The sequence below is a fragment of the Pelodiscus sinensis genome, unplaced genomic scaffold (genome assembly GCF_049634645.1).
Source record: "Pelodiscus sinensis isolate JC-2024 unplaced genomic scaffold, ASM4963464v1 ctg34, whole genome shotgun sequence".
Classification (NCBI taxonomy): Eukaryota; Metazoa; Chordata; order Testudines; family Trionychidae; genus Pelodiscus; species Pelodiscus sinensis.
Genome location: NW_027465849.1, coordinates 2,814,728 through 2,837,104, shown reverse-complemented (window position 1 = coordinate 2,837,104; position 22,377 = coordinate 2,814,728). Strand labels below are relative to the sequence as shown.

General features: G+C 53.3%; 2 protein-coding genes across 12 annotated transcripts; one reads left to right on the top strand and one right to left on the bottom strand.

The window, feature by feature from the left end:
* Positions 1–7,730: 7,730 nt before the first annotated feature.
* On the bottom strand, positions 7,731–15,856 carry LOC102461190 (uncharacterized). 8 transcript variants are annotated; one of them, XM_075915206.1, is made up of 3 exons: positions 15,720–15,856; positions 11,459–11,580; positions 7,731–9,099 (listed from the first exon to the last, which is right to left on the bottom strand). In XM_075915206.1, exons 2-3 carry the CDS (start codon positions 11,566–11,568, stop codon positions 8,502–8,504), a joined length of 708 nt encoding a protein of 235 aa, XP_075771321.1. In that variant the 5' UTR covers positions 11,569–11,580; positions 15,720–15,856; the 3' UTR covers positions 7,731–8,501. The 8 variants fall into 8 exon arrangements, with proteins under 8 accessions (XP_075771321.1, XP_075771322.1, XP_075771323.1 ...); XM_075915207.1 differs by lacking the exon at positions 15,720–15,856 and adding an exon at positions 14,863–14,984; XM_075915208.1 differs by lacking the exon at positions 15,720–15,856 and adding an exon at positions 14,843–14,969.
* Positions 14,914–22,055, top strand: ZBTB45 (zinc finger and BTB domain containing 45). Of its 4 annotated transcripts, none has more exons than XM_075915177.1 (3): positions 14,914–15,051; positions 16,584–18,243; positions 20,021–22,055. In XM_075915177.1, the coding sequence occupies exons 2-3, from the start codon at positions 16,776–16,778 to the stop codon at positions 20,497–20,499; spliced, it is 1,947 nt and encodes a 648-aa protein (XP_075771292.1). In that variant the 5' UTR covers positions 14,914–15,051; positions 16,584–16,775; the 3' UTR covers positions 20,500–22,055. The 4 variants fall into 4 exon arrangements, with proteins under 4 accessions (XP_075771292.1, XP_075771294.1, XP_075771293.1 ...); XM_075915179.1 differs by lacking the exon at positions 14,914–15,051 and adding an exon at positions 15,644–15,782; XM_075915178.1 differs by lacking the exon at positions 14,914–15,051 and adding an exon at positions 15,855–15,992.
* The last annotated feature ends 322 nt before the right edge of the window (positions 22,056–22,377 follow it).

Sequence of the window (22,377 nt, the reverse complement as noted above, 5' to 3'; positions counted from 1 at the left end):
CATAATTCATAATGATCTGGACAAACTGGAAAAATGGTCTGAGGTAAATGGATGAATTTTAATAAGGACAAATGCAAAGTGCTCCACTTAGGAAGGAACAATCCCTGTCACACACACAGAATGAGAAGTGACTGTCTAGGAAGGATACTGTGGAAAGGTATCTAGGGGTGGGCGGAGATCAGAACTCTGCCCCGCTCCCAGTGCAAACAGGACTGATTCTGGATTAACACAAGGGGCTGAGATCAGAACCCCACCCTGCCCCCAGTGCAAACAGGAGTGACTCTGGATTAACACAAGGGGCTGAGATCAGAACCCCGCCCTGCCCCCAGTGCAAACAGGACTGATTCTGGATTAACACAAGGGGCTGAGACCAGCCTGTGACCCCAACCCTTACACTGCTGCTTTTTTTTTTTAAATTCTTCTGGAGGAAGAGGTTTTTCCAACATTTGGCCTGTCTAGACTGGACCAAATGTCAGAAAAACCCTTCTTTTGGAAGCCCCCTTATTCCTTGTGGAAAGAGGAATATAGGGGTGACCGAAAGAGCCTGTTTGCTCTTCCACTAAAAGAAACGGAAGAACAAATGCATCCTTGGATGCTGAAGAGTTTTTCTGGGATATCTCCAGAATCCTGAAAAACTCCTGCAGTCTAGCCGGACCCTCGCTGGGTTGAGACAGGATGTGCAGGCTCCGGGGTGGGAATGAGGGATTTGGGTGTGGGAAGGGGTGAGAGGTGCAAGCTCTGGGAGGAAACCTGGACGCAGGAGGAGGTGGAGAAGGGGACGCTGGTTCGGGGAGGGGGCTCCAAGCCGGGCAGTGTTGGGGTCAGATGTAGGGTTAGGGTACTAAGCAAGCCACAGGTATGAAGGTTCAGGAATTTGGGTTGGGGTGTGTGAGGGGCTCAGGGCAGGGGGTTCCAGTCTATGATACGCTCAGATGTAGGGTCTGGGGGAAGGGGGAGTGCAGGAGTGTCATGATGCTGTGGGCAGATGGGGGCTTGGCCCAAGTTGGGGGTTTGTTGGCCAGGCTTCATTTTTAAATAAAATACTGTGTCAAACACAAAAGGTTTCTGCATTGTCTTTATTTCTGAGAGGGGTGGGGAACCTGTTTTGAATCCGGGGTCACTGACCCACAGAAAAGTCAGCTGGGGCCACACAAGGGAGATGCAAAAAAAACCCCAATTCCTCCCAGGATCCCCCCCCCCCCCCCCCCCCGAGGAGGGAAGCCCTGTCGCACGCCTCCGGGCCCGACTTCACCCTCCTGCGGAGCAGGGAAGCCCACGCATGCACCCCCCTCGGGGCTGACCCCCCCCCCCGTGGAGGAAGGAAGCCCCATTGCACACCTCTCCCAGGGACTCCTCTTTCCTCCCCCCTCGCCCCGCGCAGCAAGTCCCCAGCACGCCACAGAGCTGGAGGAGGGGAGCAGGCAGCGCACTTCCAGAAACCCCAGAAGTGGCGCGCAGCTGCCGGACTTCTGTGCACCCCACGGGAAGCCAGCACGACCTCCATAGTCACTGGCGGGAGGTAGTGGGGCTTCCCGGGGGTGGGAGGAATTGGGGGGGGCCTGAACGCCTCCTAATCGATGGGTTGGTGACCACGGACCTAGACGGTGCTTGGTCCTGCCGTGAGGGCAGGGGACTGGACTCGATGACCTCTCGAGGCCCCTTCCCGTCCTAGTGTTCTAGGATTCGGTGATTACAAAAGGGGGCGGCTTTCCCGTAAGAGCCGGATTTGTCCTGCCATTACCAGACAGGAACCTGGTTCTTCCCTCACAATTAGCCCACCGGGCTAATGAGAGCAACTGGCTGATAACTATACCATCCATGGCAGAGGATGTGTGTGCGTGTGCGCCTTTGTGTCCTCAGTGAACATGGCGTATTGCCTTTTCCCGGGTGCGTCTTATCAGCATAACCGAGGGACCCCGAGGACACTGGGGACATGGGGAGTAGGGACGACTCTGCGGATGCTCCATCGTGCAGGGTAGGTGGGATGCAGAGGGGACTCCCCTGGGCCTACAGGGGCAGGAGGGAAGAGATGTGGGGACTGCAGCCAGGAAGGGTGAGGCCCCTCTACTTCTGTCCTAATCAACCGCCGTGTTCCCCATAAGCTGAGCACCTGGGCAGTCACCTGGGATGATTCCAATGCCCCCCAGTTGATTAGCAGAGCGCCCACAGCCAGCAGCCTGTGTTTTTACTGGTGGTGCATGCACCTAAGTGCACATAATAAAATTTATTCTGCACATTGGGTGGGTAAAATTAATAGAGGGAACATTGTCAAACAGGAGAGGCTGTCGGGTGGTTGCTGTGGGCCACAGACACCAGGGTTTGGGGGAAGAGAGCAGGACGTTGGATATTTGAATACTGGCAGAGAAGAAGGAGTCGGGTCTTGAGCATCCGTCCTGGCATCTCCGCAGTGTCAGTGCCCCCCAGCCCTGGGCACAAACCCAGAGCCCCTCCCCCGACCTACATCCCCCAGCCCCTGTTGTGCTACTGACAGGAGAGGTGGAAGAGGGACCATATGGGTCTCCATGGGGCAGCAGGCAGTGGAGGACTGGGGGAGTCATCAGCATTTCCATGGGCAGGAAGGGGCATGAAGCTCTCTCTTGGGGCAAGGACAATAACAGGTTCTTTTCCTAGGCAGCTGCTGTAAGTTAACAGAGAAGCTGGTGAAACACACCCAGGGTACGTTCTACCCAGCAAGCAGTTATTTCAACCTAGGCGACGTCTGAACGACACCCCTCTGTCGGCAGAGGGATGTAAATTAGACGTCTCGAATGTGCAAATGAAGCGGGGATTTCAATATGAAAAAATGAGGAGTACAGGATCTTCCCAAAAAGCGTTGTCAGAAAATCTGCATCTAAACCGCGGTTTCACTTTCGACATGGCGCTGGTTCAAAACAGCGCCGCGCCGTGATTATGCATATGAAGGGTGGGATATTTAAATCTCCGCTTCATTTGCACTTTCAAAACGTCTAATTTACATCCCTCGGCTGACTAGGAAAGTCGGGGGAAGAGCGCTCTTTCTCGGGCATCCTGCTGTGTAGACAGAGCCCAAAGCCAAAATACGCTATTTCGACTTCAGCTACGCAATTGACGTAGCTCAAGTTGCGTAGCTCATTTCGGCGTTAGTCCTGCTGTGTCGACGTGCCTCCAGACACATTATTTGATACAGGCAACATCCTGCGCACGACGGTTAGAATAAACTCATTTTCCTGAGTCCCTGCCTGGCTCATACCCCCAGCCCTGCATGGCCCATACTTACTGCTTACAGAGACCGCTGGAGACAGAGACGGAAGGAGAGGAAAGCGCTGCCAATCCGAAGCGAGTCCTGATTCCATTTACACTGTCTCAGGTACCGAACGAATCAAAAAAATAGGACGCAGGGACGGTATTTTATACCATTCCATATGGTAATACAGGGTGGTGAATCATATTGGATCCTTGATTACAATAAGGCTGGCCCGATCCATATTAGGCGTTTGCGGTGTTCATAGTTAAGCATTAAGCATTAATATTCATGATTTGCAGCACTTATTTCTTAATGCCTGTATGTAAATGTGGTCAAACGGCTTAGCCATGGCGTAGCCACTTCATTGCTAACTTCCCCAGCACTCCCAGTTTGCAGGAGCTTGCGGTCTGCTGGCCCGTTTGTGGTTACCTGTTTGTCTCTCAGAAGGAGAATGCAAAATATTGGAGCCGGGGCAGGACATCTCCTTAGATGGACGGTATTCAGCGAACTCCCAGCTGTGAGCACAACTCCTGCATCCAGGCCTCATGCTTCACTCCCCATTTCCTTACGCACACACCCCATAAATGTCCCTAGGTAAGAAGCAACACATCCCTGGTACATCTTGCACACTAGGGTCATTTTACCTGTAGTGAGTCCCAAGGTAGCCATGACAGGGTCACAGATCAGAAGATCAGGCCAGCGCTCCACACCTTCTAGCCTGAAGACGTTCCAATTCTGTAGGTAGATCACTAATCAATTGAACATAAGAACATAAGAACGGCTGCACTGGGTCAGACCAAAGGTCCATCTAGCCCAGTGCCCTGTCTGCCGACAGTGGCCACTGCCAGATGCCCCAGGAGGAGGGAACACAACAGGGAATCCTCACACGATCCTTCCCCTGTCATCCACTTCCAGCCCCTGACAGAGGCTAGGGAACCATTCCTGCCTATCCCGGCTAACAAGCCATTGATGGACCTAACCTCCAGGAATCTATCTAGCTCTTTTCTGAACCCTGTTAAAGTCCTGGCCTTCACCACATCCTCCGACAAGTAGGCAAGGGTTGTTCTATTAAAAAGTCTCAGAGAGGTCACCCTGCTTGTCTGTAACTTTCAAAACAATGAGTAGTCCTATGGCACTTAAGGTATGTCTCCACTACAGCATTATTTTGAAATATCTAAGAAATAAATAGTTAATTCAAAATAATGCGTCTACACACAAAATGCATTTCGAAATAGCGTTTTGCTATTTTGGAATAGCACGTCTACACTGAGTGGACGCTGAATCGTATTTAAGGCCGGCTGGAACCAGGTCCAGCAGGGTATCAGATCAGGAGTTACTTTGTGTGGCTTCTGCCTGAGGCTATCTGAGGCCTGTGCTTAAAGGGACCCTCCTGGACAGCCAGCTCTCAGCTTTCCCTGCTTGCTTGCCTACCTCGATGAGGGACAACAAAGCATTTTGTCTCTGCTTGGTCTGGTTGCCCTCATTCAGGACACCACAGCTCTCTGCAACATGGAGCCGGAACTGCCCCTGGGCACTCTGGTGCTTCTCGTGGATGTGTTGCTGTGAGCCTGGGTTAAGGATTAGATGTAAATTGTTAATTATTCAATTTAAATATTTTATTTAATGCCTTTTAATGCTTGTGGGGGCCTTTTAATGTTTTTAATGCTGTTTTAATTGCTTAATACTAAATATACATATACAGATAGTGCTCTTGAATTGAGTGCAATAAAACATGTTAAAGGTATATTTAAGATACTGTGAAAGACTCTTTTGTTCTGTGAATACTGAACAAAATGGGTAGTGTGATACAGCATGATCAACAGGATCACAGCGCCCCCTTGTGACAATGTCCCATCACACAGCCTTAATATTAACTAGATTTATCCGGCGTTGCTCGGGTCCTTAACTCAAACACGTTTTGTTTTTCTTCATTGAAATCATTGCCCTGGGGATGCGGGGTTCAGTAGGCACGCTGGCCCAGAGAGAGAGGCCCACCCCAACCTTCTCTTACCCCAGCAGCTTGGGGCCAGGTAAGAAGCATCTCTCCATGGCTGCTGCAGCTGCAGCAGACCCAGCTGGGCCATGCAGACACACAGACACACTCTCTGAAATATACAGTAGATAGCTGTTTCTTTCTCCATCTCTGAGCCCCAGCTGGCCCTATGGCATTATAGCTGTCCTGGTGCCCATCTCTGACTCCTTGCTGCCCCCATGTGGTCATTCTGCAGTATAACCATCCCTGCTACCAGACCAGTCCCTTGTCATTTTATGAGAAACAATCAAATTCCCAGCACTTCCCACAGTCCTGGGACAACCAAATCCTGACTTTGCTGTATCTTTTCCTTGTTAATCACTCCATATGTCATTTACTATGGAGCTGTCTACCAACTTTTTCTTTGGTGTAAGATTGAAGGTGTCTCTGACCTGCGATGAGGGACTTATTCCTTGGGACTGGGAGTAACCTGAATATTTGTCTTAGGGGGTACCCATGTTCGTCTGTAACTTTAAATACAGCGAGTAGTCCTGTGGCACCGGAGAGACTCCCACAACTATACAGGGTCATGAGCTGTCACAGGGGGGAGCGGAGCAGTGAAATTACAGCGCTCCCAGCCAATTCAGGGTTTGTGCCCCGCTTCCTCACAGTCTGTCCAGAGATCAGCAGCAACGCCGACAGCATGACAGAGCAACACAACTGCACCATAGAACTTCTTAAGAGAAGCTGGTCATGGGCGGGCTGTACCTTGGGAACCCCATGGTGAAAGGGCTCCAAAGGTGGGTCACTTACCTAACCCCAGCCCCTCTTGCACCACAGCAAATTTCAGGATTATCTGAGTAAATGGAGAGTTTTCCGATCCCTGACACCAGAAGAGTCGTCTCAGTCTCGCCCGGCGGGGAGGGTCCCTTCTGGGAGTCAAGGAGTTTGCGGGGGGAGCTGCCTTCTGGGAACTCTAAAATGGGGGTTTGGTTCCCAGGCGCAGCTCCTGTCTTCTAGGGGAGCAGAGCGTGGGGCTGGGGCCTCTGTCCCCCATTGCTAGCTCTGTGCCCCACCCCTGGGGATCCGGGCTGTCTGCTCAGGGGATCCCCACCCAGGGAGTGGGGATGGGAGTTCTAGAGGTGGAGAGAGGAACTCCTGGACCCAGTACAACTCAATCTGTGCCATAGGCTGCCAGCAGGGGAACCAGCCCTGACAAGGGGCTGCCCTTGGAGACTCAGCACCCCCACGGGATGACGTGAGACCCCCAGGCATATAAATGGAGATGGGAGACCTGGCAACTGACAGAGATGTCAGGCCGCAGGATGCTCTCAAGCTTTATTGGCAGCAATCACAAGGCAGAGACTTGGCAAAAAGCGGCACCCGCAGAATGGAACAAGCCCAAAGCAGCCCCCCTTGATGGAAATCCATGCACTGAGATCCCCATGGCCCCACCTTGGCTATTGGCCATGCCCAGGAATCTGCCCCACCATCTGAGTAAAGGGCTCCCCCATCAGATCCAGCCCCAGGATACAGTCACCAGCCACCTTCCCTTTCCCCCTGTCCCGGCCTTCTGCAGGGATGGAGGCTGGGTTCTAGATTGGAATGCTGGGTGGATGTGGGTTCTAGAGTGGTGTTCTGGTGACTGTGGGTTCTAGATTGATGTTCCAGGGATGGGGGTCATGTTCTTATTTGGAGCTGGACACAGAGGGCAGGGGATGAAGGTTTAGAATACATCATGATACGCACTCTGGGGGTGGCAATTCTGGATTGGAGCAGACTTGGGGAGAGGGGCAGCCCAGAACTGGACAAAGCCAGGGAATGGTGTTCTTGGCCAGAGAACAACCGGAGAAGGGAAGTGTTTTTTGCATTGGCACTCACACACCAATGGGCTCTAGCTTGGAGATTTTAGCACATCCAGGAATGGGGTTCTAGACTGGAACATCCTCTTAGGGGTTCTAGGTTGGATTGTGATCATGTGCCAGGTTCTAGATTAACGCTTGCCCGATAATATGGTTCTAGATCAATGTTCCCTCTAATATTTTCCATCCATGTGTGGAATAAAAATTTTATGTGCACCGAAGCATGTTGAAATGGGCACCACCAATAGAAACAAAAAAACCTAACAGTGGGCACTTGCTAATCAGTGGGGCAGCATTCGAATCTCTCCTGAGCTGCAGCACAAGCACCTCGCTTACAGGGAACACTCTTCTAGATTGGAGCACTCTTGTGGATTGGGGTTCTAGAGCGGGGGCACACGGAATGGGGTTGGTTCTAGATTGTAGCTTGCAGCCTGCTTGGGACGTGTTTCTTTTCCACTCACCCAGCCAGAGGAAGGCCAGTGGTGGAGCGAACCCCCCGCAGTTTGTAATCTGGGAAGGAACTATAGTGACATTTTAGGTGGATAAGGCTCAAACTGATCAGAGATTCTAAGTTTGTCCTCCCTATCCCAGGTTACAAGCTGGGGAAACAATAAGATTCCCCGTCAGGAGGGTGTGCAGGTGCCGAGTGACAGTCACACTTCAAATCAGGAAATGCAATTAAAATAAGCTTTATTATCACGGGAATCACTGTGGCAAATATTACAAAGAATATAGCACTGAGTATCCAGATTAATTGAATCTCCTCTGTGGATAACATGAACAAAATCTATGTTATAAAACTGGACTTATCTAAGTGTGCAGATCTTAATTACCTAATAGACTTTCATAGTCACGGGATCTTTTTTTTTTTTTGCTCAACAAGTTTTGCTGCTATTTGGGGGGGTGAGGGATTCTGAAAAATCAAAAAGGGGGCGTGATGCCGTAAAGATTGGGAACCACTCGTCTAGACAGAACTGGGTCCTGCCATGAGGGCAGGGGACTGCACTCGATGACCTCTCGCGGTCCCTTCCAGTCCTAGTGTTCTATCATTCTATGATTCTTGGACTGAACAAAGAGAAGGGCGGGAAATACTGTGGTTAAGTACCAAGAAACCTGTTCTCTCAAGTTTTCCTGCACTTCGCAGATTTGATTGATGTTTATTCCTGCAATATTGAGTAATGGTCACGAATCAACTGTAAGTTTTACCTGCAAAGGCCTTTCACAACCCTTCCGCAATGCATCTCTCAAGAAAAACACGAAAAATAAAAGAAATCAATCTTAACCCTGTACTTATCACACTGCTCTTGCTAAAGCTGATTCATACAGGATACATGAGGTCCTGTAGGCCTTGCATTACTGGCATACCGTTAAATATCTCAAGAAAAGGATAGGATAGGAAAGATATATCTTAGCAGGTGACAGGTTCCTGGCTCTGCTTCATCATCTACCTCTTCCCTGCCAGGCAGGGGTTGTTCTGAGGCTCCGCTACCGTGCAGTCCCTGCAGCCGTTGTTGTCACAGCGCAGCAAGGGGACATCGCGCAGTCGGTGCCAGGCCTGTAGCAGGGCCTGGCGGGTCACTTCAGGCTTCAGGTCATAGTTGAATATTTGCTGGAAGACGAAGGCCTTGTAGTTGCTGTCGAGGGGGCGGAAGGCGTCGCTGGTCATCTGCACGATGTTGGCGCGCCCGGCCTCACGCAGACACTTGGCAGAGCAGGGTGAGTTGAAGGTGAATAAGATGAGGCAGCTGTTCTGGCCGTAGGTCCTGGCTTTCAGCTGGGCCACGAGGCTGTTCTGATCTCCGTGGAGCAGACGCCACTCGCTGTGCTCCGTGTAGTTCCCCTTGGGGGTGACCACGTTCTTTGGCCGGGCGGCCACGATGTTCCCACGGGGCGGGTTGTACAGGTCTCCAAACTGGCGGATCTTCTGTCTCATGTCTGCTAGCTGGTCCCGGGGCAGATAGGTGGACACATCCTGGGGATTGCTGCAAGTGCCATGGGGCAGTGCGGCAGCGAAGGCGTATTGCTTGTTAACTCCCCCATTACTGAAAGAGGGCACAACACAGAGGGGTCAGAGGTCACCATGTGAGCCGGCAGGTGCCAAGCAAAAGGAGGAGGAGGAGGAATAGGTCCTAAATAAAACATCTCAGCTCTGGGCTCCTTCTCCTCCCACATTTCCCAGAATGAACATAAAGAACATAAGATCGGCCATACTGGGTCAGACCTAAGGTCCATCTAGCCCAGTATCTTGTCTGCCAACAGTGGCCAATACCAGATGCCCCAGAGGAAGGGAGCACCACAGGTAATCATCATGTGATCCCTCCCTTGTCATCCATCTCCACACAAACAAAGGCCAGGGACACTATTCCTACCCATCCTAGCTAATAGCCAGGGCTCGACAAATAATATAATCTACTCACCCGTGGTGAGTAGATTACAACCCAGAAGAGCTGGCACAGAGAGATCTGTGCATGTGCAGAACGATCAGCACATGTGCAGAGTGCAGAACCACACGAAATCGCGTGGCTGGCGAGCGGGACTTGCCGCCGCTTGGCGAGTCCTGCTAATAGCCATTGATGGACCTAACCTCCATGAATCTATCTAGCTCTTTTTTGAACCCTGTTAAAGTCCTAGGCTTCACCACATCCCTTGGCATGGAGTTCCACAGGTTAACTGTGTGCTAAGTGAAGAAAAACTTCCTTTTGTTTGTTTTAACCTGCTGCCTATTCATTTCATATGGGGTGTGTCTAGACTACAGAGTTTTGTTGACAAAAGTGGACTTTTGTCAACAAAACTATACCTGCGTCTACACTACCGCTGAAGTTCTGTCGACAGAAGGTGTTATTGAATGTAAACTGTCCTTTGCGTCTACACTACCATGTCGACAAAGCAGCTTGCTTTGTCGACAGAACTCAATGTAGTCTAGACGCTCTTTGTCGACAGAAGTTTTGTCGACAGTATCTGTCGACAAAACTTCTGTCGACAGAAGCCTGTAGTCTAGACGTACCCATGGTGACCCCTAGTTCTTATATTGTGGGAATAAGTAAATAACTTTTCCCTACTCACTCTTTCCACGCCAGTCATGATTTTATACACCTCTATCATATCCCCCCTTAGTCTCCTCTTTTCTAAGCCGAAAAGTCCAAGTCTTTTTAATCTCTCTTCATATGGACCCGTTTCAAACCCCTCATCATTTTTGTTGCCCTTTTCTGAACCTTTTCCAATGCCAAAAGATCTTTTTTGAGAGGAGGTGACCACATCTGGACGCAGTATTCAGGATGTGGGCGTCCTATAGTTTTATAGAGGCAATAAGATATTCTCTGATTCCTAACATTCTATTTGCTTTTCTGACTGCCGCTGCACACTGAGTGGACGTTTTCAGAGAACTATCCACAATGACTCCAAGATCTCTCTCTTGAGTAGCTGTAGCTAAATTAGTTCACATCCTATTGTATATATAGTTGGGATTATTTTTTCCAATGTGCATTACTTTACACTTATCAACATTATATTTCATTTGCCATTTTGTTGCCTGATCACTTAGTTTGGTGAGATCTTTGTGAAGCTCTTCCCAGTCTGCTTTGATCTGAGCTACCTTGAGCAGTTTGGTATTATCTGCAAATTTTGCCACCTCACTGTTTACCCCTTTCTCTAGATCATTTATAAATAAATAATAAAGGTATTGTTTACTCCTCGTAGGACAAGAACGAGGCATCACCCAATGAAATGAAGAGGCAGTAGATGTGAAACAAACACAAGGAAGCATTTTGTCACGCAGCACACAGTCAACCTGTGGAACTCCTCGCCAGAGCATGTGGTGAAGGTCAACATTAAAACAGGATTCAAAAAAATGCTAGATAAATTCATGGAGGATCTGTCCCTCAATACTTATTAGCCAGGATGGGTAGGAATGGTGTCTCTGTTTGTCAGAAGCTGGGAATGGGTGACAGGGAAGGAATCACCTGATGAGTCCCTGTTTTGTTCATTCCCTCTGGAGCACCTGGCATCGGCCACTGATGGAAGACAGAATCCTGGGCTAGATGGACTTTTGGTCTGACCTCAGCATAGTCATGCTGATGTTCTTACTTCTTCTGGGCTTCCTCTCCCCAGGGCCCCCAGAATCACCCCTAGAATGGAGATGGGGTGTGATCTAATGCAGAGGACGGGGCATCCCTGCCAGGTTGGCTGCTCTCAGCCCTCATTTTGGTGTCTCTGGAGCCTGGCACGGTAGCAGCCCCCTGCTCTCAGGCAGGGTCTAGGCAGAGCCAGGCACTGTGGGGCTCCCTGACCTGCCGGGCCAGCCTGCCAGCTGGAGGGACACAGCCAGGGCCATTCCCTGCTGCTCGTCCCCATTGGGCGACAGGGGCAGGGACGGGAAGAGAGAACCCCAGGCCGGTCACTCACAGATTCACATAATCCACGATCACTCTAAGCTCATCTGGGTTGATGCTCCCGGCGGTCTCTGGCCCGAAGCAGAGGAGAAGAGGCAGCAGCAGGAGTCCGGCCCTGGCCATCCGTCCCGGCACCTGCACAGATCCCCACGGTGTCAGTGTCAAACTCTGGGCACAAACCCAGACCCCCCCCCCCATACACATCTCCCAGCCCCAGCCGTGCTACTGACAGGAAGGGGGCAGAGGTCTTGTAGAAAGTCTTATTTCTTATTTGTAGTGATATTTTAAGCATTCAAGTTTTAATATTTTTTAAAATTATTTTGAAGTAGAACTAGATTTAGATTTTTATAGTTGCTATTGTTATAGAAATGATTTTGAATTATTTGATTTAGAAGTATTGTAGAAATAGACTTGGATTATTTTGTTTTTACAGTAGCCATTATAATATAATATAGTGGAAACATGTCATGATTTGCTTTTTTTATTATTATTTTGTTTGTAAATCCTCGTTCATGTTTTTGTTGTACAAGAGACAGGAATGTGTGAGAGATATGGATGAAGGACATCAGCAAAAGCCATTATCTTTGAAAACTCAAGGTCGGGGAGATCCCGAACAATTGGAAAAAGGCAAATGTAGTGTCCATCTTTAAAAAAGGGAAGAAGGACAATCCAGGGAACCATAGACCAGTCAGCCTCACCTCAGTCCCCGGAAAAATCATGAAGAGGATCCTCTAGGAATCCATTTTGAAGCACTTGCAGGAGAGGAAAGTGATCAGGAACAGTCAACATGGATTCACCAAGGGCAAGTCGTGCCTGACCAACCCGATTGCCTTCTACGATGAGGTAAATGGCTCTGTGGACATGGGGAAGTCGGTGGACATGATCTACCTTGACTTTGATCCGGTCTCCCACAATATTTTTGCCAGCAAGTTAAGGAAGTATGGATTGGATAAAGGGACTGTAAAGTGGATAGAAACCTGGGTAGCTTGTCGGGCTCATGGCTCAATGGGTAGTGATCAATGGCTCTACATCTGGCTGGCAGTCAGTTTCAAGTGGAGTGCCCCAAAGATTGGTTCTATGGACAGTTTTGTTCAAGCTCTTTATTAATGACGTGGATGAGGGGATGGATTGCACCCTCAGCAAGTTTGCGGATGACACTAAGCTAGGGGGTAGATACGTTGGAGGGTAGAGAAAGGGTCCAGAGTAACCGAGACAAAATGGAGGACTGGGCCAAAAGAAATTTGATGAGATTCAACAAGGACAAGTGCAGAGTCCTGCCCTTGGGACAGAAGAATCCCAAGTATTGTTACTGGCTGGGGACCGACTGGCTAAGTAGCAGTTCAGCAGAAAAGGACCTGGGGGTTACAGTGGATGAGAAGCTGCATGTGAGTCAACAATGGGCCCTTGTAGCCAAGAAGTCTAATGGCATAATGAGGTGCATTAGGAGGCGCATTGCCAACATATCTAGAGAAGTGATTATTCCCCTTTATTCGGCACTGGGGAGGCCACATCTGGAGTATTGTGTCCAGTTCTGGGGGGCCCCCCACTACAAAAAGGATGTGAATGCATTGAAGAGGGGTCAGTGGAGGACAATTAAAATGATTCAGGAGCTGGAGCACATGACCTATGAGGAGAGGCTGAGGGATTTGGGTTTATTTAGTCTGCAGAACAGAAGAGTGAGGGGGGATTTCATAGCAGCCTTCAACTTCCTGAAGGGAGGTTCCAAAGAGGCTGGAAAGAGGCTGTTCTCAATGGTGACAGGTGACAGAACAAGGAGCAGTGGTCTCAAGTTACAGGGGGGGAGGCCTAGGTTGGATATTACGTAAGAATGGCCATACTGGGTCAGACCAACAGTCTATCCAGCCCAGTACTGCTGACAGTGGCCAATACCAGATGTCCCAGAGAAAGGGAACACGACAGGTAATCCTCATGTGGATCCCTCCCTTGTCATCCACCTCCAGACAAACAGAGGCTAGGGACACCATTCCTACCCGTCCTGGCTTAAAGCCATCGATGGACCTAACCTCCATGAATCTACCTAGCGCTTTTAAAGTTAAAGTCCTAGCCTTCACCACATCCTCTGGCAAGGATTGCTCCTTTAAAAGTCTCAGAGCGGTCACCATGTTCATCTGTAACTTTCAAAACAATTAATAATCCCATGGTACTTTAGAGATTAACGAAAATATATAGAATCATGAGCTTTCCCACTTCATCAGATGAATTGGAATGGAACTAACAGAAAGCAAGAGATACATAGAACAGCAGAAAAAAATACCTGTCAAATGTCGGACCCATGTAAATGAGGCTAATTAGTTGAGCCGGATGTGTCCCATTCATAAGAACAGCCATGCTGGGTCAGCACTAAGATCCCACTCTATCAGCTTCATTTAGCATGGACACACCAATTGACTATTCTTTTCTCATTTTTTTCTACTTTCCTTTCCTTCCCCATCCCCTCTCTTTCTCTGCTATTTATTTGGAACCCGGACCCCTTAAACTCCAGTCCTCTGACGAAGTGGGTTGTGCTCTCAAAAGCTCATGATCCCATCTAAGGGATCATGTTAGTCTTTGTTAGTCTCTAAGGGCGCCGCAGGACAGTTAGTTGTTTTTTAAGCTGTTTCTATGACAGACTAACACGGCCCCCCTTTCAGACGCCTGCCAAAATAAACCCCTCAGCTGCAAACAACAAGAGGAGGTGCAGGGCAGGGCTTCCTGGACAGGCGGCCCACCTTAAAACTGGACTTCAAGCGGGGTCCCCCATGAACCTGTCACGGCCGCGTGTGGGCCCCAGATTATCTTCAAAATGGGCACTAAGGGGTTGATGATTTCCAAAAATGTTAAATTATTTTTCTGCCCAGAAATGCAATAATTGGGGTTAGTCCCTTTGTTTTCAGCCATTCCCCCCCTTTTTGTCTGGGTGCCCCGTGTCCGGTTTTCACCCGGACAGTTTGCCTTCTATTCGGCAAAGAAAACCCAGAAAATACCAGACACGTAAAATGTCACGTCCGGGTTCGGTATTCTCGGCTTTCCTCGGACAGAACCCCACCGGGGACATTTATCCCCCACCACATCTGGGGAGGGGGGGGGAGCAAGGAGCGAGGGCATTTAAAGGCGCAGGGACCTTTTTTTTTTTTTTTTTCCTCAACAGAATTTTTTCCCGGCGGGTTTTTTTTTTGGGGGGGGGGGTATTTTTTGTTAAACCATCTGGCAACTCTATGACTGGGTGGAGACAAGGACAAAAATACCCGCCCCCCCCTCCCCCGCCCCCCCAGGGAGGAGGCTCCTCGGGGGCGGGGCCAGAGGGGGGCTGGAGAATCCAACCCCTCCCCCAGAGGAGCCAACTCTGGAGGTCCCGCCTCATGGAGCCGCTCTCTCCCCCGAGAGGCCTCTCTATGACCTGCCCGGCTACCCCCGCACTTCCGCTCTCGATGGTGCGTCCCGCCGTCACTTCCGGCCTGGGAGCCGCGGGCCCGCCGCTCTAGGCCGCTCGCTTAGTCGAGGCCCGCCTCAACCCGGAAGTGACTCGACGGGCGGAAGCGGGGCGGCGGGGCGGTTCCGGGTCGCGGAAGGGAAAGGCCCGGCGTGTCCCGGAGGGGCCCCGGGGAGGTGAGTGAGGCCCCGCCCCCGCTCACGGAGCCCCGCCCCCCCGCCTCCTCCCCGCGGGGCCCCGCCCTCGCCAGGGACCGTCTGGCCACGCCCACCGGCCCGATAAGCCCCGCCCCTGGCAGGCCCCGCCCCTCACCTGACCCTGCCTGACGTGGGGGGGGGGAGGGGAACCAGGAGTCCTGGGTTCCTGGCTCAAGCGGGGGGGGGGGGGTTAGAGCGCGGGGGGGGGGGCTGGGGACCAGGACCCCTGGGTTCTCGGGGGGGGGGGGGCTAGAGCACAAGGAGGGGAACTGCGGGGGGGGGGCTAGAGCGCGGGGGGGGGGGCTAGAGCGCGGGGGAGGGGCTGGGAGCCAGGACACCCGGGTTCTCGGGGGGGGGGGCTAGAGCACAAGGAGGGAGAGTGCGGGGGGGGGCTGGGAGCCAGGACACCCGGGTTCTCGGGGGGGGGGGGCTAGAGCACAAGGAGGGAGAGTGCGGGGGGGGGCTGGGAGCCAGGACACCCGGGTTCCTGGCTCTGGGCTGGGAGGGAGGTTGGGGGGGCTAGAGGAGCTAGAGTTAGAATGCGGGGGGGGGACCTAGGACACGGGGGGGCTAGATCGCGGGGGAGCCAGGACACCCAGGTTCTCAGGGCAGGAGTTAGAGTGCCGGGGGGGGACCGAGGACCTCACCTGTCCCGCCCGCCGACACCTGCCTTTGGCTCAAACCCCTTGGGATTTAATGAGCCCAGCAAGGCACGTCAGGCTGGTTCCTTTGCCGGTTGCGTCCGGGGGCTCCCCCGGTTCCCACGGGACTCAACCGTCCCTCCTGCGAGTGGGAAGGAGGAAGCGGAGCAGATTCTCGCCCTGGGAGGCTGAAGAGACACTGCAGCTACCTCCGATCAGCTGGCGCCACCACTCCTGTCTGGTGCAGTGCTTGGCATGGGGAAGCGCATTGCAGAGAAAGTCCGTCTCATTATCCCAATCTGTGACACAGGGATAGGGGCCGAGTGTCGCCCAGCTGAGCCGGGAATTAAACCCAAGTGTCCTTAGTCTCGATGTCTCTCCACTAGGCTGCCCAGCCTGTACTGGCAGAGCGCTCCTAGCACGGATTCAGCTTATACCAGCCAAACTCTACTGGTCTTAGAGGAAGGGAATTAGATCAGCCAACCTCTAGCTCTCCCCCCTGAGCATATAGCCGTATCACTAAGCTAAGGCTGGTGTTGATACTAACTTTCGCTCTGGACCATTCACTCTGGACTCTGCCCTTTCAAATCGCTCACATCTTGCTCACCCCTTTCCACGAGCGGCCTTGCTCTTCTAACACAGCACGCAGCATGCACCCCGCCTTTCCTTGCTGCGTGTCAGCTGAGGGCTGGGATGGTCTCCGGAGGAGGAGAGACATGTAAGGTGCTAGACGGAGGGGGGGCTAGCTGGTCAAGAGGCAGCTGTGCTAAAGTCATGGAGTTTGAGACCTGAGTGACACCAGATCTTGACTGATATCACAGGCCATTGACAACCCCCCAGCAGCTGCTGTCCCTTGTCTCTCTCTTTCAGGTTTTGCATGAAGCACGTCCCTGCAGCCCAGCTCCCCCCTCTGCAGCATCTCATGACATTTCCACCCCCAGGGTTCTCCATGTGCCACTGATGTGTGTCTAACCCTCCGGTGAACCCTGAGCTCTCCCCTGATACGGACACACTCCGCCCCCCCCCCCTCCGCTTGCCCATTTGGCCTGGATCGAAGCAGCCATGGCGGAGGCCGTCCATTACATCCACCTGCAGAACTTCAGCAAGTCCCTGCTGGAGACGCTGAACGGGCAGCGCCTGGGCGGGCACTTCTGCGACGTGACGGTGCACATCCACGAGGCCACGCTGCGGGCCCACCGCTGCGTGCTGGCCGCCGGCAGCCCCTTCTTCCACGACAAGCTGCTGCTGGGCTACTCGGAGATCGAGGTGCCCGCTGTGGTCCCCAGCCAGGTGGTGCAGCAGCTGGTGGAGTTCATGTACAGCGGCTCCCTGGTGGTGGCCCAGTCCGAGGCCTTGCAGATCCTGACGGCCGCTTCCATCCTCCAGATCAAGACGGTCATCGACGAGTGCACCCAGATCATCTCCCAGAGCCACAGCCCCAAGCCGCCCACAGCTCCCCCCTCTGTGCCTCTTGCCATCCCCAGGCCACTGGCTGACAAGCCCCAGGAGCAAACCAAGGAGAGCCCAGGCCTTGTCAGCCTCCCAGCCTCCCGGCCTGGCGAGATGGAGACTCCGGGCCCTGCCCCACTGGAACCCCCCAAGCTCCTGGGTGCCTTGGAGGTACGCTACAAGCTCCGTGACCTGCTTTCCCAGCAGAGGCCGCTGGGGGAGCCAAGGGAGAGGGCCGCCTCGGAGGGGGAGTTGGCAGCAGCCGGCAGTGACGGCGAGGGGCCATACAGCGGGCTGCATCCGGCCGAGGCTCAGCCCAGCTGCCACAGCCGCAAGCAGCGCCAGCCAGTGCGGCTCCAGCTTTCCGACGCTTTGCCAGTCATTATCAAGGATGAGGAAGAGGAGGAGGAGGAAAGGGACCGGGGGAAGCTGAGCTGCTTTGGGGAATGCGGCGGGGGAGCCTTCCCCAGCTGCAGCGAGGCCAAAGATGCTGGAGGTGGGAGCGGCGGGGCAGGCAGGAAGGACGGGGTGCAGCTGGACTACCCCGCCGTGGAGGGGCAGGATTTCTTCAGCGGGCAGGACGTCTTCTCCGAGTCCTTCATCCCTGCCTGGCAGAGCGATGAGGCTGGTCAGGGGGCAGCCCGGGAGGGTGAGAAGTTCCACTCCGATTGCAGCCTGGAGGCCTCCAACATGAGGACGCTGGCTGGAGACTTCAAGCCAGCCCCAGCCAGCTTCCCGGCGCCCGAGCCCCGGGGCCTGGCGTTCGTCTCCTCCCTGGGCATCCAGCAGGAGCTGAAGGTGGAGGTGAGTGCCGCTGGGCCCGGCACCACCACCAGCAACTTTCAGTTCCACCTGCCGCAGCCCGGCGTGGCCCAGAGCTTCTACAGCGGCCAGCAGGAGGCCGGAGCTGCCAACCTGGTGCAGCTCAGCCCCAGCGCCATGGTGACAGGCTCCCTGCACGGCGAGCAGGCCCAGCGCCCGGGGCCTTCCCGCTGCTCCGATCCCTCCTACCAGTGCAGCCACTGCCAGAAGACCTTCAGCTCCCGCAAGAACTACACCAAGCACATGTTCATCCACTCAGGTAAGAGGGCTGGGGGGGTGGAGGGCCCTGGGGGCAGGTGCCCTTTGTTCCTTCCCAGCTGGTAAGGGTCGCAGAGTGAATTCTCTCACTCTGATTGGCTGGAAGCGCCTCAGCAGGGGTGGAATCCGGGGCTGAGCCAATAAACATCCCCCCAGGGTCATACCAGGGCCCTCTCAAGCTAAGAGGTCAGGGCTGCCAGACTGAGTTGTGGGGATAGAAGGGGAGGGACCTGTGACACACACCCGCCAGTGGGTTATATGAGCAGGCGGGCTGTTCCAGGGACCCTCGTTGGCGGGGCTGGGGTCCAGCGCCCATGCGGTGAGTCGTGTCTCCTCCTAGAGAGGCGTCTCCATTCTGCAAAGCAAGGACAGCGGTCCCAGCGAGGGAAGAGCTGTGCGGCGGGAGCCCCTGGGCGGTCTGGGGCAGCACCGCCATTACGTCTCTGCCTCAGTTTCCCCAAGTGGGCCTTGTCTGAATCCTGTGAGCCTGCTGGCTGTTGAACAGTTTACTTTGTCACCCAAAGGCAGAACATGATGCAAACAGGTCTGCAGCCCCAAGCTGCCGCTGGAGGGGGGAAAAGGCTGAACTAACCGCTGTCTGGCAGTCCCCCGTCCCTTACCACAAGCCCTCCTCCAGAGCCGGGGCCTCTTGTCAGTAGCTGGGGAAAGGTCCCTGCAGGCAGAACAGGGCAGAATTCCTTAGCTCAGCTGCTTCTCTTCCACCCTGGTGAGCCAGTTCCTCGGAGACTCCTTCCGCCTGCCTTGTCAGAGCCATCGAGGGCTTGTCTTCCTCGGTTTCCTTTCCTGGTAGGCCTCTGCCCTCCCCCGCCTTCAGAGGTGTCTGTCTCTGCCTTCTGGGGACTCTTCCCTAGGGAAAACCCATTGGTGTTGGCTTCCTAGCCAAGTCCCCCGAGGAATTCTTTCCCCAGGCGCGTTTCCTTCCTGTTTACTGCCCGGCCTGAGCCCACATGACCCTGTATAAGGCCCAGCCGCATAGGAAGCAGTTCTCCCGGATGGACCTGGCTCTTCGTTAGCGGAGCCTGTCCACCCACTAGGGCCTGCTGCCCTGGGACGTGCTACAGGATCCCGCGTTGGACACAGCTGCCGAAGGGCAGGATGGCGCCGGGACGGTGGGGGCCTGTATCCAGCAGGGAGTTTGGGGGTCCCATGGTGGTCTGGATCGCCCCGGCGACGCTCCAGCGCTCTGTCCCACTTGGCTGCGGGTCCCTGCCCCACGTGCTCTGCCCCGGTCAAGGCTCTACGCTGTCCTCTCCTGGAGAATCTGGGCAGGCTGTGAGACAACTCCTGCCCTCCACGGCTGAGAGCCAGTCTGCTCCACCCCAGCTGGGGTCACCCAAAGGGGCTCTCCTCCCCCTTCTCCTGGACAGCAGGCCTCTGGGCTTCGGGAGAGGACCCAAGAGCTGCAGAGAGAGGACCCCCTACCCTGTCCCAGAGGAGGAAATCTACCTCTGTACAGAAGCCAGTCTCCAGTGGATGGTCCATTTCTTCCCCAGTTGGGCGGGGGGGGCAGTGAACCCCAGGAAGTCGAGGCGGAGAGGCCAGGGCAGGACGCGAGGGTGGATCCGGGCTGGGTTGCTGCCCTAAAAATCGGGGATCGAGGAGTGTCAGGTCTGATGCTGAGCCCTAGAATCCAGAACCAGGGGGGTTGGGGCTGGGGCTGAGCCACGGGGCTCTGGGAAGGTGGATGAAGGGGTCTGAGCTGGCTGACCCAGGCACTGCCTCCCAGTCCCACATCCTCCCGCGCTGCTGTCTTGCAGGGGAGAAGCCCCACCAGTGCAGCATCTGCTGGCGCTCCTTCTCGCTGCGAGACTACCTGCTCAAGCACATGGTGACGCACACAGGCGTGCGGGCCTTCCAGTGCTCCGTCTGCTGCAAGCGCTTCACCCAGAAGAGCTCCCTCAACGTCCACATGCGCACCCACCGCCCTGAGCGCTTCCAGTGCTGCATCTGCAACAAGTTCTTCTCCCACCGCACCCTGCTGGAGCGCCACGTGGCCACCCACACCGCCTGGAAAGCCGGCGAGCCCGCTGCCACCGCCACCGCCACGGGCGCCTGGAAGGAGAAACCTGACCCGGGCGAGAGTGCCGGCATGGCTGCCTGGAAAGGGAACCCAGGTGGGGAAGGCCCCGTGGCAGCCTGGAAGGGGGACTCCGGGGCAGAAGGAGTTCTCCCCACCCCGCCCGCATGGAAAGGAGACCCGGCTGGAGAGGGCACCATGTCAACACACTCAGCCTAAGAGAGGAGGCCTGGCTGGGGTGGGCCCAGGAAAAACGATACCAAAGTGGGCCTGGCTTGCCTGGAAAGGGAAGCCCTAAAGTAACCCCCTTGGCTCAGAGAGACAGCAGGGGTAGCAGTGACTTTCCTAATGCCCCCCCCCCAAGCTGGTACGATGTGCACTCGAAACAGACTGGCATGGGGGAAGTCTTGTTCTGATACCGAGGTGAGTTCTTGGTGTGGGCTCAATTCCCTTCCAAGCCTCCGTAGGGGCTACATCACCCACCGGGAGCAGTCTCCTCAGACCATGCATTGTCACGGGTTAAAACCGACCTCAACCCTAGCCATGACCAAAGCGTGTCCGGCTCCCTGGGGAAGTGCTAGAAAGGAAGTCACCACCACAGAGCCCCTTTTTGAGCAGTTCTTCCTCTCTCTCCCGGGCTTTGGAGGTGACTCGGGGTTCTAGCAACTCCCTGGCTACAGCATCCCTGGCTTGCCATCCGCGTGCTCCTGCAGTCACCCACGCGTCGAGCAGTCACCCACGCGTCGACTCACCCTCAGTGCCGCAGAGAGGAACTTCCTGGCGTTTACCTGAAGCTGGCCTGGGGAGAGGCCCAAACTACCCCTTTGGTTATTAACTCTGAAACTTAACAAAGGCCATTGAAATGTTGGCATTGCTAACTGCAGCACTGCCTGCTAGTTTGAGAAGTAACATCCAGCTAACCTGTTTGTCCCACAATGCCAAACGATTCCCCAGTTCTCAAATCTCCCCGCTTTCTCTCCCCCATGACCTCCTAATAACATGTAAGACAGGGCAGCACCATCTGTATAAAGAGCAACGGTGCACAGAATGTTGAAGGGCACAGCCAATAACTATAAATAACACACTGATACGATGCTGAGCTGATGAAAGAATCGCCGGCTGCTGGTGAATCCCTCCTTTTGTCTAACAATACCGCACCCCTATGTCACACCGGAGAACACTTACATGGAAATCGGAGAGTGGGAGTGGATGGACATTTTTTAAACCAATTTTTTTTCAATGCAAATGTAGATTTTTTTTTTTTTTGGAAGCTCCAAAAAGTTTCACAGATTTATCAGTTTTCCCAAATTGTTTTGAGAAAAAAATGTTTTTTTAATCTGAAAAATAAAGTGTCTCATTCTGACTTTTTGGGGAGGGGGAGGGAATTCTTTTGGTTTATCAATTTGAAATTTCCATGAGTTTTGTTTTTTAAATACAAGCGTTTTTAAATGCTCAAAAGAAAACATATTTTTTGGTTCAAAATGATTTGTTTCCCAGTTTCCTTTTAAAAAAAGGTCTTATGTTTAAAGATGCTCAAAATCAAGCCAAAACATTTTGATATTTGTTTGGAAATGACTTGATGTTTAGAAAGATCCTTCCGTTTTACTTTTTACACTAATCGTTTTGAAATACTCAAAACCAAATGTTTCAACTAAAATAATGTTACTTCAATTTGCTGGAATTTTTCTTTTCCATTCAACTTGAAATTAGGAATAAAAAAAAATTGCAAGCCCCTTTCTTTGCCCTGCAAGATTAAAAGAGTCGCTTACTTCCAATTTCCCAGTGTCCGTTCATTGTCTTGCTTGTGAAGTATCGAGTGAACGCTTTGGATTACCTATTTCCAAGAAGCCCAACCTCCTACCAGTGTTGTGCTCTGTATTAAAGCAGAGGTGGCCCGAGGTTGGAAGTCACGACCTCCTTCCTGCGTGCGTGAGGTTGTCCATGAGGTCTTCATCCGGCGTTTGTTGGATCTCACCCATAAAGCTAGGAAGACATTGCAGGCTGGCTGGCTCAGTGCCTGAAATCCTCATTAATAACGTAATGAAGCCACCATATGCCGTCAATACTCAGCATCCCCTCTGCCGTGATCAATGAGCT

What these genes read in the sequence shown, in the direction of transcription:
- LOC102461190 (XM_075915204.1), bottom strand. Translation starts at nt 12,164, where the DNA reads ATGATTTTTCCGGGGACTGAG. An exon ending in TGATTTTTCCGGGGACTGAG is followed by an intron (nt 11,581 to 12,143) that starts GTGAGGCTGACT and finishes GGATCTGTGCAG; the next exon opens with GTGCCGGGACGGATGGCCAG. An exon ending in ATCGTGGATTATGTGAATCT is followed by an intron (nt 9,100 to 11,458) that starts GTGAGTGACCGG and finishes GCCCTCTTTCAG; the next exon opens with TAATGGGGGAGTTAACAAGC.
- ZBTB45 (XM_075915177.1), top strand. Translation starts at nt 16,776, where the DNA reads ATGGCGGAGGCCGTCCATTACATCCACCTGCAGAACTTCAGCAAGTCC. An exon ending in GCACATGTTCATCCACTCAG is followed by an intron (nt 18,244 to 20,020) that starts GTAAGAGGGCTG and finishes GCTGTCTTGCAG; the next exon opens with GGGAGAAGCCCCACCAGTGC.